The 14,609-nt window shown below is 42.2% G+C and overlaps 1 protein-coding gene across 4 annotated transcripts in view; it reads left to right on the top strand.

Moving 5' to 3' along the window:
• The window catches only part of stxbp5a (syntaxin binding protein 5a (tomosyn)), a 174,938-nt gene that overhangs the window by 57,369 nt on the left and 102,960 nt on the right, over positions 1-14,609 (top strand). For all 4 annotated transcript variants that reach the window (XM_048600658.1, XM_048600656.1, XM_048600654.1 and 1 more), the window contains exon 6: positions 8,943-9,066. In XM_048600658.1, coding sequence (XP_048456615.1) covers positions 8,943-9,066 — 124 coding nt within the window. The remainder of the gene's footprint in view (positions 1-8,942; positions 9,067-14,609) is intronic.

Raw genomic sequence — 14,609 nt, 5'->3', positions numbered from 1 at the left:
GAAGCATGGCACTCCATGAAGCATGCTATTAATAAACACGTTGAACTCGACCCCACATATATTCCACTACGGAGGAAACCCGGAAGTGAGGCAATCCATCGCAACGGACCCCAGAGTTTAAAAACCAGGCGGGAAGACACACCGATGCTTCATCAGAGGCTGCGCTGAGGATGTTACCAAGCAATGCGAGAAACCAGCTCGGCAAGCCAACCAACCTCAATATTCTGAAAGTCTTCAGAGTGTACGCATTGGTGGCAAAGTTAATACAATGCATAAAGCAACATAGGTGAATAATATTATTAAATTAGTTAACAAACCCATTCAGTGGCAGTACAGAGTATGTGTCAAAACCGCAGAATATGGGAGCTCAAGGAAATCATTGTGATCCAGGGCAAATATATCTGCAGCAAGTGTTTGATGTTAAACCAACTTCAAGTCCAGAGTTTGAGCTGGAGGCTGGACTGTGGACACTGATTTATCAGGAAGGGTGAAATTCACCTGGATTCTTTTACAGGGGTCAGTCCTATCTCCTTGGATAGGGTGTGATGACATGGTCAGTGATAAGAAAATAGACCGTTATATTCTTTTCTCACTTTGTTTGGTCTGGAACATCGACTTGAAGTTCAGAATTGAACTTTGAGCAACACCTTCCCTTTTTTTTAAAATAGAAGGGAATGAAGGCAGGTATTTTCTGTTGGGAACTGGCCTGGAAAGATGTTGTAACTTAATTACTGATCCAAGAATATGAGATGAATCAGCACTGAGCTTTTGCTATACTCGGGGCTGGCAGCTGGTTGGATATTAAATTGGTTAGTCAAAGGAGAACTGGTTCTGTCTGGGTTTGGCTGGAGACTTCTGAAGATAGTGCTGCTTGGTTTTGTGCTCCCTGTAGTTTCTCTCTCATTATAAAATTTATGGAGGTTTCTGAGAAAAGAATCCCAGTCTTTAATGAAATAAGTAAAGATTTCTAGAGGTCTGCTGAAACTTTGCATTAACCAGTGACTTTAGGATTCCAGAATGATGTAGAGTACTCCTTGCCTGTGCACAACACATTGCTGGTCTAAGGATTTCATGAAGGCCTGGTATCAGTTGCTGAAAATTGTTCATTGAACTGGAAAATTACAGTTCTTTTGTTTCTAAAATTTTATCTGTTTAAGAGTGGGAGGTTTATGATCAAAGAATAAAAGAACAAAAGAGAAGTACAGCACAGGAACAGGCCCTTCGGCCCTCCAAGCCTGTGCCCATCATCGTGCCCTGACTAAACTCAAAAAAAAAAACCACCTGCCCTTATTTGGTCCATATCCCTCTATTCCCTCCCTATTCATGTAACCCCAGGTGCCTCTTAAATGTCACCAGTGTGCCTGCTTCCACCACCACCTCTGGCAGTGCATTCCAGGCTCCTGCCATTCTCTGCGTGGAAATCTTTCCACAAACATATCTCCCTTTAAACTTGTCTTCTCACCTTGAACCTGTGCCCTCTTATAATTGAAGCTTCAACCCTGGGGAAAAAGCCTCTGATTATCCACCATCTTTGCCCCTCATAATTTTGTAGACCTCTATCTGGTCTCCCTCGGCTGCCCGTCTTTCCAGTGAAAGCATTCCTAGTCTTTTTAACCTTTCCTCATAGCCAATGCTCTTGAGACCTGGCAACATCCTGGTGAGCCTTCTCTGCATTTTCTCCAAAGCTTCCACGTCCTTCTGGTAATGAGGTGACCAAAACTGCACACAATACTCCAAATGCAGCCTAACAAGGGTTTTACATAGCTGCAACATGTTTTGCCAGCTCTTGTACTCCATGCCCCAGCTGATGAAGGCAAGTATGCCATATGCCGCCTTAACCACTTTGGCCACCTGTATTGGCACTTTTGGGGAACTGTGGACCTGCATGCCCAGATCTGTCTATGTTGATGTTTGTAAGGATCCTGCCATTAACAGTATAATTTGCACCTAAATTTGACCCTCCAAAATGCATCACCTCGCATTTTTCCGGATTAAACTCCATCTGCCATTTTTGTGCCTGAGTAGTCAATCTATCTGTATCCTGTTGTATCCTTTCACAGTTGTCAGCGCTATCATCAACTCCACCAATCTTCGTGTCATCTGTAAATTTATTCATCAGACAACCTGCATTTTCCTCCAGATCATATATACTGCAAACAACCAAGGACCTAAGACTGATCCCTGTAGAACACCACTAGTTACCAGTCTCCATTCTGAAAAACATCCTTCTACTGCTACCCTCTGTCTTCTATGACCAAGCCAGTTTTGTATCCATCTTACCAGACCCTGAATCCCATGTGATTTTTAGTTTTTGTACTAAAAGTTTTTGGACTTCTGATTTGTAGATATTAATGAGATTCCTCCCAATATCTCTGTCTCTGTTACAACTGTTCCATTGATGCCACCCCCTAAACGTGGCAGCCTCAACCAAGGATTCACCACCACAGTGGTTCACAGGGCCTTCAGCCATGTCCAACCCATCTCCCCCACTTTGGCCCTCACCCATTTTCTTGCCTTGCACAACACCAATAGTGTCCCCCTGGCCCTCACTGACAGGCAGTGCTCTTCTCACCACCAGCCAAGCTACATCTTGATGCTTGTTGGAAAGCTCTGGTGATGAGGCATTCTGCCAAATGACTTTGACAGTTTGCCCAGAGAACCATCCGACAGGTCCACCCCATCCTTTTCTCATGTTCTTGAGGACGTTATGTGCTGACCACTGCCTGATGGATTTATGGTCAAAGGTGTTTTCATTTGCCGATCTTTCCACAAAGATCAGGTGATATGGAATGTGCCAACTACTTGGAGAGTTCCATGGCCAGACCCACCCTTTACAACACCGTGGGCAGGTAAAACCTCAGTACATAGTGAGACTTTGTGTTTGCTGCCAAGGGTCTACGAACAGTTTGATGCATCCATACGCAAAAGGCAGCAATGAGAATGCCCATCTCTCCATCTCTGTCTCCGTCCACGACCACCACCACCACCACCACCACTCCCCCAAAAAAAAAAATTGACAGCTAATGTATGTGACATCCTTACAGGCATGATCCACCTTTGACTTCCTTTGAAGTGAATGATGGCTCAAGTGACTGCTATGGTGCAGGCTCAGGCAATAGACCGCATTCAGTGACACCAAAAGTACCTCACACCTGATGGCAGCTTCTTACCAGCAATGGAAAGGGAGCAATGCTCCCACAAGCCCAGTTTCTGCCGGACTTTAACAATATACACCTCCTGAAATTTTGTGCATGCCCGACCTTTCCAAATCATATTCCCAGCACCTCCAAGTAATCTGGCCCAACGATGAAAGTGATAAAAGATCAGTGGGCCCAATTCCAAAAGGACATGGCCTTTTGCCTCAATTTACCTAGGGTCCCGAGGCCGGTTTGAACTGGTCATGAATGCTCATGTGTCAGCCCACTGACGGCTGTTCTGAGCCAGTAACAGCGATGTCATCCGTGTACAGGGAGGCTTTGACTTGCAGGCCTCTGCTTTGTGGGATGGATGAGCTAAATGACCACGGCATTGTGATACAGGAAGCGTGAGGCAAAAGGAATGCAATGGTAGCAGGGGCAGCATGATCTTAGAGATTGACACTGTTGCCTGCAAAGAGTGAAAGACCAAGCAGTTATGTGGTCTGCAAGATACTGAGGTTGTGAACATCCTGTCTGGGCTGGGGAAGAACTTGCAACAGGAGGAGGAAGATCCAGTTCTGGTCTACCAATGACAGGTAGAATGAGGAAAGAGATTCTGCATTGCCATTGTGAGGAGCTAGGTGCCAAATTAAGAAACAGAATTTCAAAGAGACCCTCTGGATTAATCTGAGCCACATGAAAATTGGTATAGTGTAAACAAGGTTCGAATGATGCTTGCATGACTGAAAGACTGGTGTGGGAGAAGTGGATTCTAGTTTGTGGGGCACTGGCACTAATGCTGGGGAAATGGGATCACTACTGTTGCAATGGCCTACACTTGAACCGTACTGGGACTGGTGTTATTGTGAACCACACAACTAGGGAAGTCGAGCAGGTTTTAAATGAAATGGTGGGGGCAACAGCCCAAACTTGGGAAGTTGTGAATCAATGGGAAAAATCCAGCAGAGGAAGAAATTAATGTGGGAAATGCTAAACAGACAATGACAGGAAGGGACAGAGAATTTAGATCCAAGAGTATATTGGATAAGATGAGAGGTTACAAAATAATCAAAGGACTAAACCTGTTGCACAGTACTTGAATGCATATTGCATTCAAAACAAATCTGATGAACTAGTATTACAAAGTGAGATGATTAAGTATGATCTAGTGGCTGTAACTGAAATGTGGCTGCAGGGTGACCTAGACTGGGATCTGAAATTCCAAGTGTATGTACCATTTAGGAAGTACAGGAAGCCAGGAATGAGTGGAGGAGTGGCTCTGTTAATTAAAGATATTAGCACAATAGAGAAGGATGGCCTTAATTCAGGAAACCAGGATATCGAAGCAGTCTGGGTGGAGATGAGGAATGAAAAAGCCAAGGGGTCAATTGTGGGAATTTTTACAGGCCTCTAAACAGTGTCCACACGGTAAGACAGAATATCAAGGAAGAAATAACAGCAGCCTGTCAAAAGGGTGCAGCAATTATCATGGGTTTTAATGTACATAGATTGGAGAAATCAGACTTTTTGTCTTCTCTCGAAGACAAATGCATTGCATGTTTTTGGAATGGTTTCTTAGACCAGCATATGATGGTAACAACCAGAGAGCAGGTTACACTAAACCTTGTTTTGACCAATGAGCTGAGATCAATTACTGACCTTGTAGTGAAAGCGCCCCTAGGTAGCAGCAACCATAATGTGATTTAATTTCTCATATAGTTTAATGGTGAGAAGAGTGGGTCGAAGGCTACTAATTTGAATTTAAAACAGCACGTTTAAGAGGGCATGAGAGCAGAGCTGGTGAAAATGAAATGGCAATTTAGGTTAGGTCAATAGTGAAGCAGCGGCAAACGTTTGAGGGAATATTCCAGAAAGCACAGTAGATATATTCTAACCAATGAGAAGTTCTCCGGGATGAACCTGCCATTTGTTGTTAAATATAAAAAAAAAAATCATATCAAATTCAAAGAAAAGACATATAATTGTACACAGGTGGCAGATCAGAAGATCTGCCGATGTAAAATATAGCCAAGAACTACGCCAAAGTGAATAAGGAGGCATAGATTAAAGTATGAGGGAAAGATAGCCAAAAGTATAAAAAGATACAAAATGTTCAGATATTAAAAGAAAATAATTAACAAAGTAAGTGTTGGTCCTCTGGAAAATGAATCTGGGGAATTAATAATTGAAAATAAGAGATGACTGATAAATTAGAATAGGTATTTTGTCAGTCTTCACTGGAGAGCATCCTGGTTTTATGGAGAAATTGAAGAGGCATAGGGTTTAGAACAGGGAAGTTATGCTGGAACTGTATAAAACTTTGGTTAGGCTATAGCTGGAGTATTGTGTGTAGTTCTGGAGTCCATGTTATAGGAGCAATGTGACTGGAAAGGGTGCAGAGGAGATTTACCAGTTTGTTGTCTGGGCTGGACGGTTTCAGTTGTGAAGAGAAATTGGTTAGACTGGGGTTGTTTTCCTTAGAGCAGAGGAGATTGAGAGAGGACTTGATTGAAGTCTATAAAATCAAGGCTTTCACAGGAAGAAACTTTTCTTTTTGATGGAAGGATCATTGACTGCAGGCATAGATTTTATGGTAAGTGTTAGAAGGCTTAGAGGAAAAACCTATTCACCAAGGGTGAAGGAGATCTGCAACTCAGCCTGTAAGGATGGTAGAAGTAGAAACCCTCAACATTTTAAGTATTTGGATGTGAACATCCAAACCAAGGAATTCAAGGCCTTGTGCCAAGTGCTGGAAAATAGGATTAGAATAGTTAAGTGCTTGTTTTTGACCGGTGCGAACACAGTGGGCCAAAGGACCTTTCTCCTTGCCATAGATCTCTGACTCCGTGGTAGAACCCTGGAAATAGCTATAAACCAGTAATTGTCTGGGAGGGAGGAACTCGAGACAAATACCAGGGAAGTAATACTGTGTAATTTTGGAACTGAGAATTGACCAGTCCCCAGATCGTGATGGATTTCATCCTAGGGTCTTAAAAGAAGTAGCCAGTGGGATAGTTGATGCATTGGTTTTAATTTAGCAAAACTCATTAGATTCAGTGAATGTGCCTTCAGTTTGGCAAATAGCAAATATAACTCCTTTATTCAAAAAGGGAGAGGGGCAGACAGCAGAAACTACATGCTACTAGTCTTATTATTGAAGACATTATAACATGGTACTTGGATAAGTTCAAGATAAGCAGGTAGAGCCAACACTGTTTTGTAAAGGGAAATCACGTTCCAACTAATTTGGAGTTCTTTGAGGCACCTTGTACTGTCGATAAAGGAGAACCTGTATTGTACATAGATTTCCAGAAGGTAATAAGGTGCTACATCAAAAGGTATTTTGGAAAAAAAAGCTCATAGTGTAGGGAGTAATATATTTGCAGAGATTGAAGATTGGCTGGGTAACAGGGAATAGAGAGTAGGAATAAATGAGTCTTTCAGTCTAGCTGGATATCATAAGTGATGTGCCAAAAAGGTTGGTGCTGAGACTTCAACTTTTTACAATTCATATAAATGATTTGGATGGAGGGACTGAAGGAATTTGCTGATGATGCCAAAATAGGTAGGGAAGTGATTTGTGAAGAGGTCATGAGTCTACAAACCTACTAGCAAATGATGTACAAAGGAAGTACAATGTGGGAAAGTGTGAAATAACAGTGAGAGGATCTGAATGTCAGAATGCATGAATCGCAGCTGGCTAGTATACAGGTACAGCAAGCAATCAGACAAGGTAATTGAACGTTAACGTTTATAGTGAGGGGAATTGAATGCAGGTGTAGGAGGTTATGTTTTAGTTATACATGCATTGGTGAGACTGCATTTGGAGTACTGTATACCGTACTGGTCATTATACAGTACTGGTCATAGAAAAATGTTGATGCACTGGAAGCAGTTCAGAAGGTTTACTAGACAAATAACCTGCAATGAGCAGATTGCCTTAGGAAAAGCTAGACAGACTTAGCCTGTATCCCTGGAGTTCAGAAGAGCCAGAGCTGACATAATTGAAAGATGTAAGATCCTGTGTTGACTTGATTAGGTGGATGTCGAAAGGATGTACCCTCCTTTGGGAGAATCTAGAAATAGGGGTCATAGTTTAAAAATAAGAGGTCAGCCATTTAAGATGTAGATGAGGAAGCATTTTTCCTTAGGGTTGAGAGACAATGGAATTCCCTTCCTCCAAAAGGCTGTAGTTGTGAGGTCTTTAAATATTTTTAATGCAGAGGTGGATAAATTCTTCATTATCAAGGGGCTGAAAGATTATTGGGGTTTGCAGGAATGTAGAAATGAGGTTAAAATCAAATCAGCCATTGTCTTATTGAGTGGCGGCGCAGGCTGAAAGGGCTAAATGGCCTATTGTTGTACCTAGTTCATACATACTTCTACACAATAACTTGCCATTATATAGCCTTATTGACACACTACAATTGTGAAACACCAAATTCAGATAGTTCGAAACTCCAGTGTTGGCAAAGCCGCTGGCCTTTCCTGCTTGCAAATTAAGAAATCCAATAGATGGATACCAACGCTAAACTGAAGTTTCGGATTGGTAACTCTCTAGGTTAGCCAAACTTGTACGTACATGTCATATGAGCATGCCAACCAGTTGGAGCAGAATTAGTCCACACTAGTGTGAGAAATTACAGGGCAAGCCTGCAGCAGTGCCTGCAAAAATAGCCTCGCCCATATCCTGAATGATTATGCACCAATAGACATTTTTAACATGGATAAAATTGACTGTCTTACTATTTTTTACTAAATCTTTCTTCAATATATCAAGATGAAATGTGACATGCTTTGGTCTGTGCCAACATGAATGACAAGCAAAAAGCTGCTGTTTCATTTGTTCGGAAAGTCCACGAAGCTAAGTTGCTTTGTGAAAGTTAAGGCACTACTCGCGTGACATAAGGCAAACCAAACTACTTGGCAAGCCTCCACATTTTTTTGAGACGTGGGTCAAGCAAGTGGACAAATTAGTATCAACAGAATAAAAGGTAGACCTTCGGCCTAGTGAGCCTGAAGTGTTTGAATGCCCTCCTGCTCACTTGCCTGTTTCCCTGGCTGAAGCTGCAAATGGGGAAAAGATGCTCCCTCGTTTCCCATTGAAGCATAAAACACATTTGACTGCCTTAATAAAATGGCAGGCTGTTTTGTTCTATTCTGAAAGCAGCACACTAAACAAAAACATTACTGAGCTTTCCCAGAGCTATCTCCTCATGTTTTTCAATACCTTTTATTGTACAAGGACCGGCCTTTGTGATGTGTGAACAAATTGTTGTTTTTTTACCGTGTCACTGTTTTCATTGCTCTTCATGTACATTTCTAAACAAATAGTTATGTAGGGGCTGTCTCAGCACTCTGCTTAACACAGATTTGGGGGTGAGCCCTCGGCGATCAAATTTGATGATGTAGGCATTTCACAAGGTGTAAGGAGAAGAGGGACAACCGGTTTAGATTGCCATTGCCTTAGCCTTGCAATTGGCAGATGTGCCATCAGCAATGTGAAGTTGCTTAAGGTGTTAGAATTATTAGGTCATCTGACAGGATGGAGTTATGAAGATGTGATGGAACAAGGACACCTACTAAGGAGGGTAGTTTCTCTCTTTCTGGCCACTTATCTGTTGATCTGTCAGCCTTCGGCATTCAAGGCTCTAACCTTTTATATTGTTAGCACTTAATTGTTTTTCACTATTCCATTTTGAGCTAAGCTAATGTTAAATTGATGCTGATAATTATGGTCATTATCAGCGTCCTTTCTTAGTAACATTATTGCAGCACTTGTCATACAAACTTTCTATTTTGCAGGCTATTCATTCCGTGGCTTGGCATCATGAAGGAAAACAGTTTGTTTGCAGCCATTCAGATGGTAGCCTTACTACCTGGAATGTAAAATCTCCCATTAGACCCGCACAAATTATTACACCACATGGTAGGTATGAACTTGTTTGTATGGTCTTAAAGTCTATGACATAAAACGTGGAACACAAGGTAGGCATTTGGTCCAGTGCATCTGTACCAGCTAAGGAAAATCCATTTGGCCTAATCCCATTTTGCAGTTCAGGTCCATAGCCCTCTAGGTTGAGGCAAGTGACTTTGAATCTAGCAAGGATGTCTTTGTCTATAACCCTTTCTGATGCTGAGTTCGAGGCTCACAACACACTCTAGTTAAAGGAATTTTCCTGTACCTCTAATCCATATACTCCCTTGTTATTGACCTTTTGTGCTGTCGGTGATAGTTACATAGGGATGTAAAGAATAGGAGCAGGAATAGGCCATTCAGCCATTCGACACTGTGCCACTATTCCATATGATCATGACTGATCATTCAACTCAGTAACCTGTTCCTGCTTTTCCCCATATCCTTTAATTCCTTTAGTCCCAAGTCCTGTATTCAACTCCTCCTCGAAATTATATGGTTTGGCCTTGATTGCTTTTGCTCACTACTCTCTCGGCGAAGAAATTTCTCCTCATCTCAGTCCTAAATGGTTTTCTCTGCATCCTTGTAATTCTCTGTGATCCTTGTTCTGGACTCCTCTGTCATCAGGAACATCCTTCCTGCAGCTACCCTGTATTGTCCTTTTTAGAATTTTGTAGGTTTCTATGAAATTCCCCACCACTGCCCCATTCTTCTGAGCTCTTGTGAATATAATAGCCAATTCAACCTCTTCACACATGTCCATCCTGCTATCTCAATTTGGTAAACCTTTGCTGCATTCCTTCTTTAGCAAGGACATCCTTCCTCCGATAAGGGGACCAAAGCTGCACACAGCGCCCCAGGTGTTTTCATGCCACACCACCCTGTAAAATGGCAGTAAGACATCACTGTTCCTGTTCTTGATCTCTCACTATGCAGGTCACCATACTATTTTGTGCCTTGACCATCTGCTGTACCTCCATCCATGCCTTCAGCGACAGGCGTACTGGGACATACAGGCCTCATTGCACGTTCCCTTCTCTCAATTTGTAGCTATTCGGCTAGTAATTTGCCTTTCTGCTTTTGCTATCAAATTTTGTCATTTATCCATATAATACTGCATCTGCTATGTGTTTGCTTGCTCTCCACAGCTGGTCCAAACCATATTGAATCATCTCTGCAACCTGCTCTTGCTCCCACCCAGCTTTGAATCATTTGTGAGCTTGGAGATAATGATTTACTTCATGGAACTAAATGTATTAACATATATTGTGAAAAGCTGGGCTCCTTGTGCTGATCCCTGCTGTACTCCACTGGCCACTGCCTGCTGTTTGGAAGAAGATCCATTTATTCCTACACATTGTTTCCTGTCTACCATCCAGTTTTCTACCCATCACTATACAGTACCCCAGTCCCTTGTCCTTTAATTTTACACGTTAATCTCTGATCTGGGATTTTGTCAAATGCCTTCTGAAAGTCCAAATAGACCACATCCACTGGCTCTCCCTCATCAACTCTAACTAGTTACATCCTCAAAGAATTTCAGTAGATTTGTCAAGCATGATTTCCCTTTGTCAAATGCTTAGCAGTGAAATCTTTTATAATGGACTTGAGCATTTTTACCACTCCTGACATGATTGGTCTATAATTCCCAGTTTTCTCTCTCTACCTCTCTTCTTAAGTAGAGGGGTTACATTAGCTACCCTCCAATCTGAAGGAACTGTCCCAGGGCCTATGAGTCTTGAAAGATAACCATCAATGTATGCACTATCTCTTCCTTAAGTACTCTGGGGTGTGGGTTATCAGGGCCTGGAGATTTATCCGCCTTCAATCTCATCGATTTTCCCCAATGCTGTTTCCCTACCAATACCGATTTCTTTCACTGAACGCTGTGTTGCCCAACATTTCTGATATGTTATTTGTGTCCTCCTTTGTGGACATAATCAAAGTATATATTTGATTGGTTAGCCATTTCTTTGTTCCCCATTATGAATTCCCCTGTTTCTGACTGTAAGGAACCCACATTTGTCTTCGATAATCTTTTTTTTTTCTCTTCACACATCTGTAGACAGTCATTTCTGATATTCCCCACAAGCTTGCTTACTCTATTTTCCCTTTCTTAATCAATGCCTTGGTGCTCCTTTGCTGAATTCTAAACTAATCCTATTGCTCAGATCTGTTGTTTCTTTCTTGTCAATTTGTATGCCTCTGCTTGGATATAATAATAACTCTAATTTCCCTTGTAAACTGTTGTTTGGCTATTTTTTCTTTTGCGCAGATAGGAATGAGCAATTGTTGCAGTTTACCGACACACTCTCTGAACATTGGCAGTTGCCTATCCACTCATCCATTTAAGTAACATTCTGCAATCCATCATAGCTAGTGCACACCTTATAATGTTGTAGTTTCCTTTATTTAGATTCAGGATCCTAGTCTCTGAATCAGCTATGTCACTGTTTTATCTTGATGAAGAATTCTATCATATTATGGTCATTCATCTGAAAGAAACCTTGCACATCTAGATTGCCAATTACTCCTTTCTCATTACACAATAATCAGTCCAGAATGAATGGCCTGTTCTGCAGTTAGTTCCTCAGCATATTGGTGCTGAAAACCATCTTGTATATTCTCCAGGAATTCTTCCTCCTAATTTGATTTACTCAATCTCTAGACGCAGATTTAAAGTCACCCATAATTGCAAATGTTCCTTTATTGCAAACCTGTCTAACTTCCTGTTTAATGCCTTTTCCCAACATTATCCCTACAGCCTGGGAGTTTATACACAACCCCCACTAATGTTTTCTACCCCTTGGTCTGTCTCAGCTCTACCCAAGCAGATACTCGTACAGTTCTTCCCATCCACTCTATGTAGGCACCTCATAATTTTACGCACCTTCTGATTCGATTCCCAGTCAGGGAATACAAGTTCTATTAGGGGCGGCACCGTGCCTCTGGTTAGCACTGCTGCCTCACAGCACCTGGGCCCAGGTTTGATTCCACTCTCGGGCGACTGTCTGTGTGGAGTTTGCACGTTCTCCGCGTGTCTGCATAGGTTTCCACCAAGTATTCCGGTTTCCTTCCACAGTCCAAAGATGTGCAGGCTAGGTGGACTGGCCATGCTAAATTGCCCATGGTGTTCAGGGATGTATAGATTAGGTGGGTTATAGGGGGATTGGTCTGGGTGGGGTGTTCTGATAGTCCGTGTGGACTTGTTGGGCTGAAGGGCCTGTTTTCACACTGGGGATTCTAAGTCTAAATCTCCCCTTCGCCTTGTTCCAAAGAGCAGAACCTCGGCCAATGCAGTCTTTCCTCATAGCTAAGGTTCTACACATCTGACAAGACCCTTGTATCTTTTCTTGTGATCGCACTCTCCTTGTAATTTGGTGCTCAGAAACCTACACGATTCTCTACCTGTGACTTAAATAGTATTTTATATAGTTTTTTTTTTAATTCATTCATGGGATGAGGGCATCACTAGTCAGGCCAATATTTATTGACCATTCTAATTGCCCATCAGTTAAGACATTGCTGTAGATCTGGAGCCACATGTAGGCCACACCTGGTACGTATGGCAGAATCCTTCCCTAAAGGATGTTAGTGAACCAAACGGGTTTTTCTAACAATTGACAATGGATTTATTGTCATCACTCGACTCTTAATTCAGATTGTTTTTTTAAATTGAATTCAAATTCCATGATCTGCTGTGGCAGTCTTTGTACGTGGGTTCCCAAATTAACAGTCTGGTGATAATACCACTAGACTGTCACCTCCCCACAAGGTTTTTCTCATCACCACCTCCTACGACCGTCATGTTCTTATTATTTTATACCTTTATAGTACTAAAAGATTAGTACCTTGTTTATATTCTTAACCACCTTATACATCTGTCCTGCTACCTTTAAACTCCTATGGGCACAATCAAAGGTCCCTCTGTTCCTCAACATCTAATATTGTTTGAATTAAGAGGTGAGAGTGAGCCCTTGACACGAAGACTGCATTCGACTGCATGTGGCATTAAGGAGCCTTAGCAAAACTGGAATCAGTGGATAACGGGAGCAAACTCTTCTGATTGGAGTTGTACTTGGGACATAGGAATATGGCTGTGGTAGTTGGAGGTCAGTCATCTGAGCTCCAGGATATCTCTGCAGAAGTTCCTTGAGGCCCAGGCCCAGCCATCTTCAGCTGTTTCATCAATAACCTCCATAATTCCCTCCATCATAAAATCAGAAGTAGAGATGTTTGCTGTTGATTGCACAATATTCAGCACTATTTGCGACTCCTCGGATACTGACACAGTCCATGTTCAAATGCAGCAAGGTTTGGATAATATGCAGGCTTGGGCTGACAAATAGCAACATTCAAGCCATACAAATGCCAAGCAATGACCATGTCCAATAAGACACAATCTAATCATACTGTACCATGACATTTGATGGTGTTACCATCACTGAGTACCTAGTTATCAACATCCGGGGGGTTGCCATTGTTTACATGGTGAATCCAATTGAGTTTCTGGTCAGTGTGGCTGCAAGAGCAGGTCAGATGTTCGGACTACTGCATCAAGTAACTCACCACCTGACTGTCCAGAGCCTGTGTAGAATCTACAAGGCATAAATCAAAACTGTGATGGAATACTCCCTACTTGCCTGGACCCTGCAGCTCCAACAACACTCAAGAAGCTTGATCACTGTTCAGGACAAAGCTGCCTGGTGAAATAGCCGCACATCCGCAAGCATCCGTTCCAACGTCTTCCAACACTCTGGTAGCAGCAGTGTGTACTATCTACAAGATGTGCTGCAGAAATTCATCAAAGATCCTTAGATAGCAACTTCCAAACACATGATCACTTCCGTTTAGAAGGATAAGGGCAACAGATACATGGGAACACCACCGCTTGCAAGTTCCTGTCCAAGACACTCACGATCCTAAATTGGAAATATATCGCTGTTCCTTCACTGTTACTGGGTCAAAATCGTGGAATTCCCTCCCTAAGGACATTGTGGGTCTGCATACAGCAGATGGACTGCAGCACTTCAAGAAGGCAGCTTGCCACCACCTTCGTCAGGGCAACTAGGGATGTGCAATAAATGCTGGCCAGCCAGTGATGCCCATATCCCATGAGTGAATCTATTTTTAAAAAAAAATGTGTAGTAAAGAATTATGGAATTCAAGTATTGTTGGATATGACACAACTTTGTCAAAGCTTCTCGTCTTGCGCTTATTGTGTCAATTTGCAAGAAGTACCAAAGTTAAGGGGAAGACAATATTTATACCGTTTAAGGGGAGGGTACTGCCTTGACCAATCGATCAACCTGCCTGGTTTAACATGAAAACACCACCTGACGGTTAGTGAGCCATCATTAACGTGTGCAATCCCCTCAAAATCAGAGCCCACTTGCCAACTAATCAGCGCTCTCGTCTGACATGCTATAAATGTTATTCTCCCTTTCTTTGGTATTTCTTGCGAATTGTCTAGATGAGTGCAAGACAACAATCATAAATGTTGCAGTACAGAAAAGTGCCTTCAGTCCATCAGGTTAAGGTCACCATAATTCTGT

The sequence above is a fragment of the Rhincodon typus genome, chromosome 9 (genome assembly GCF_021869965.1).
Source record: "Rhincodon typus isolate 14 chromosome 9, sRhiTyp1.1, whole genome shotgun sequence".
In the NCBI taxonomy this organism is placed as follows: domain Eukaryota; kingdom Metazoa; phylum Chordata; class Chondrichthyes; order Orectolobiformes; family Rhincodontidae; genus Rhincodon; species Rhincodon typus.
This window is presented reverse-complemented; position numbering and strand designations above follow the sequence as displayed.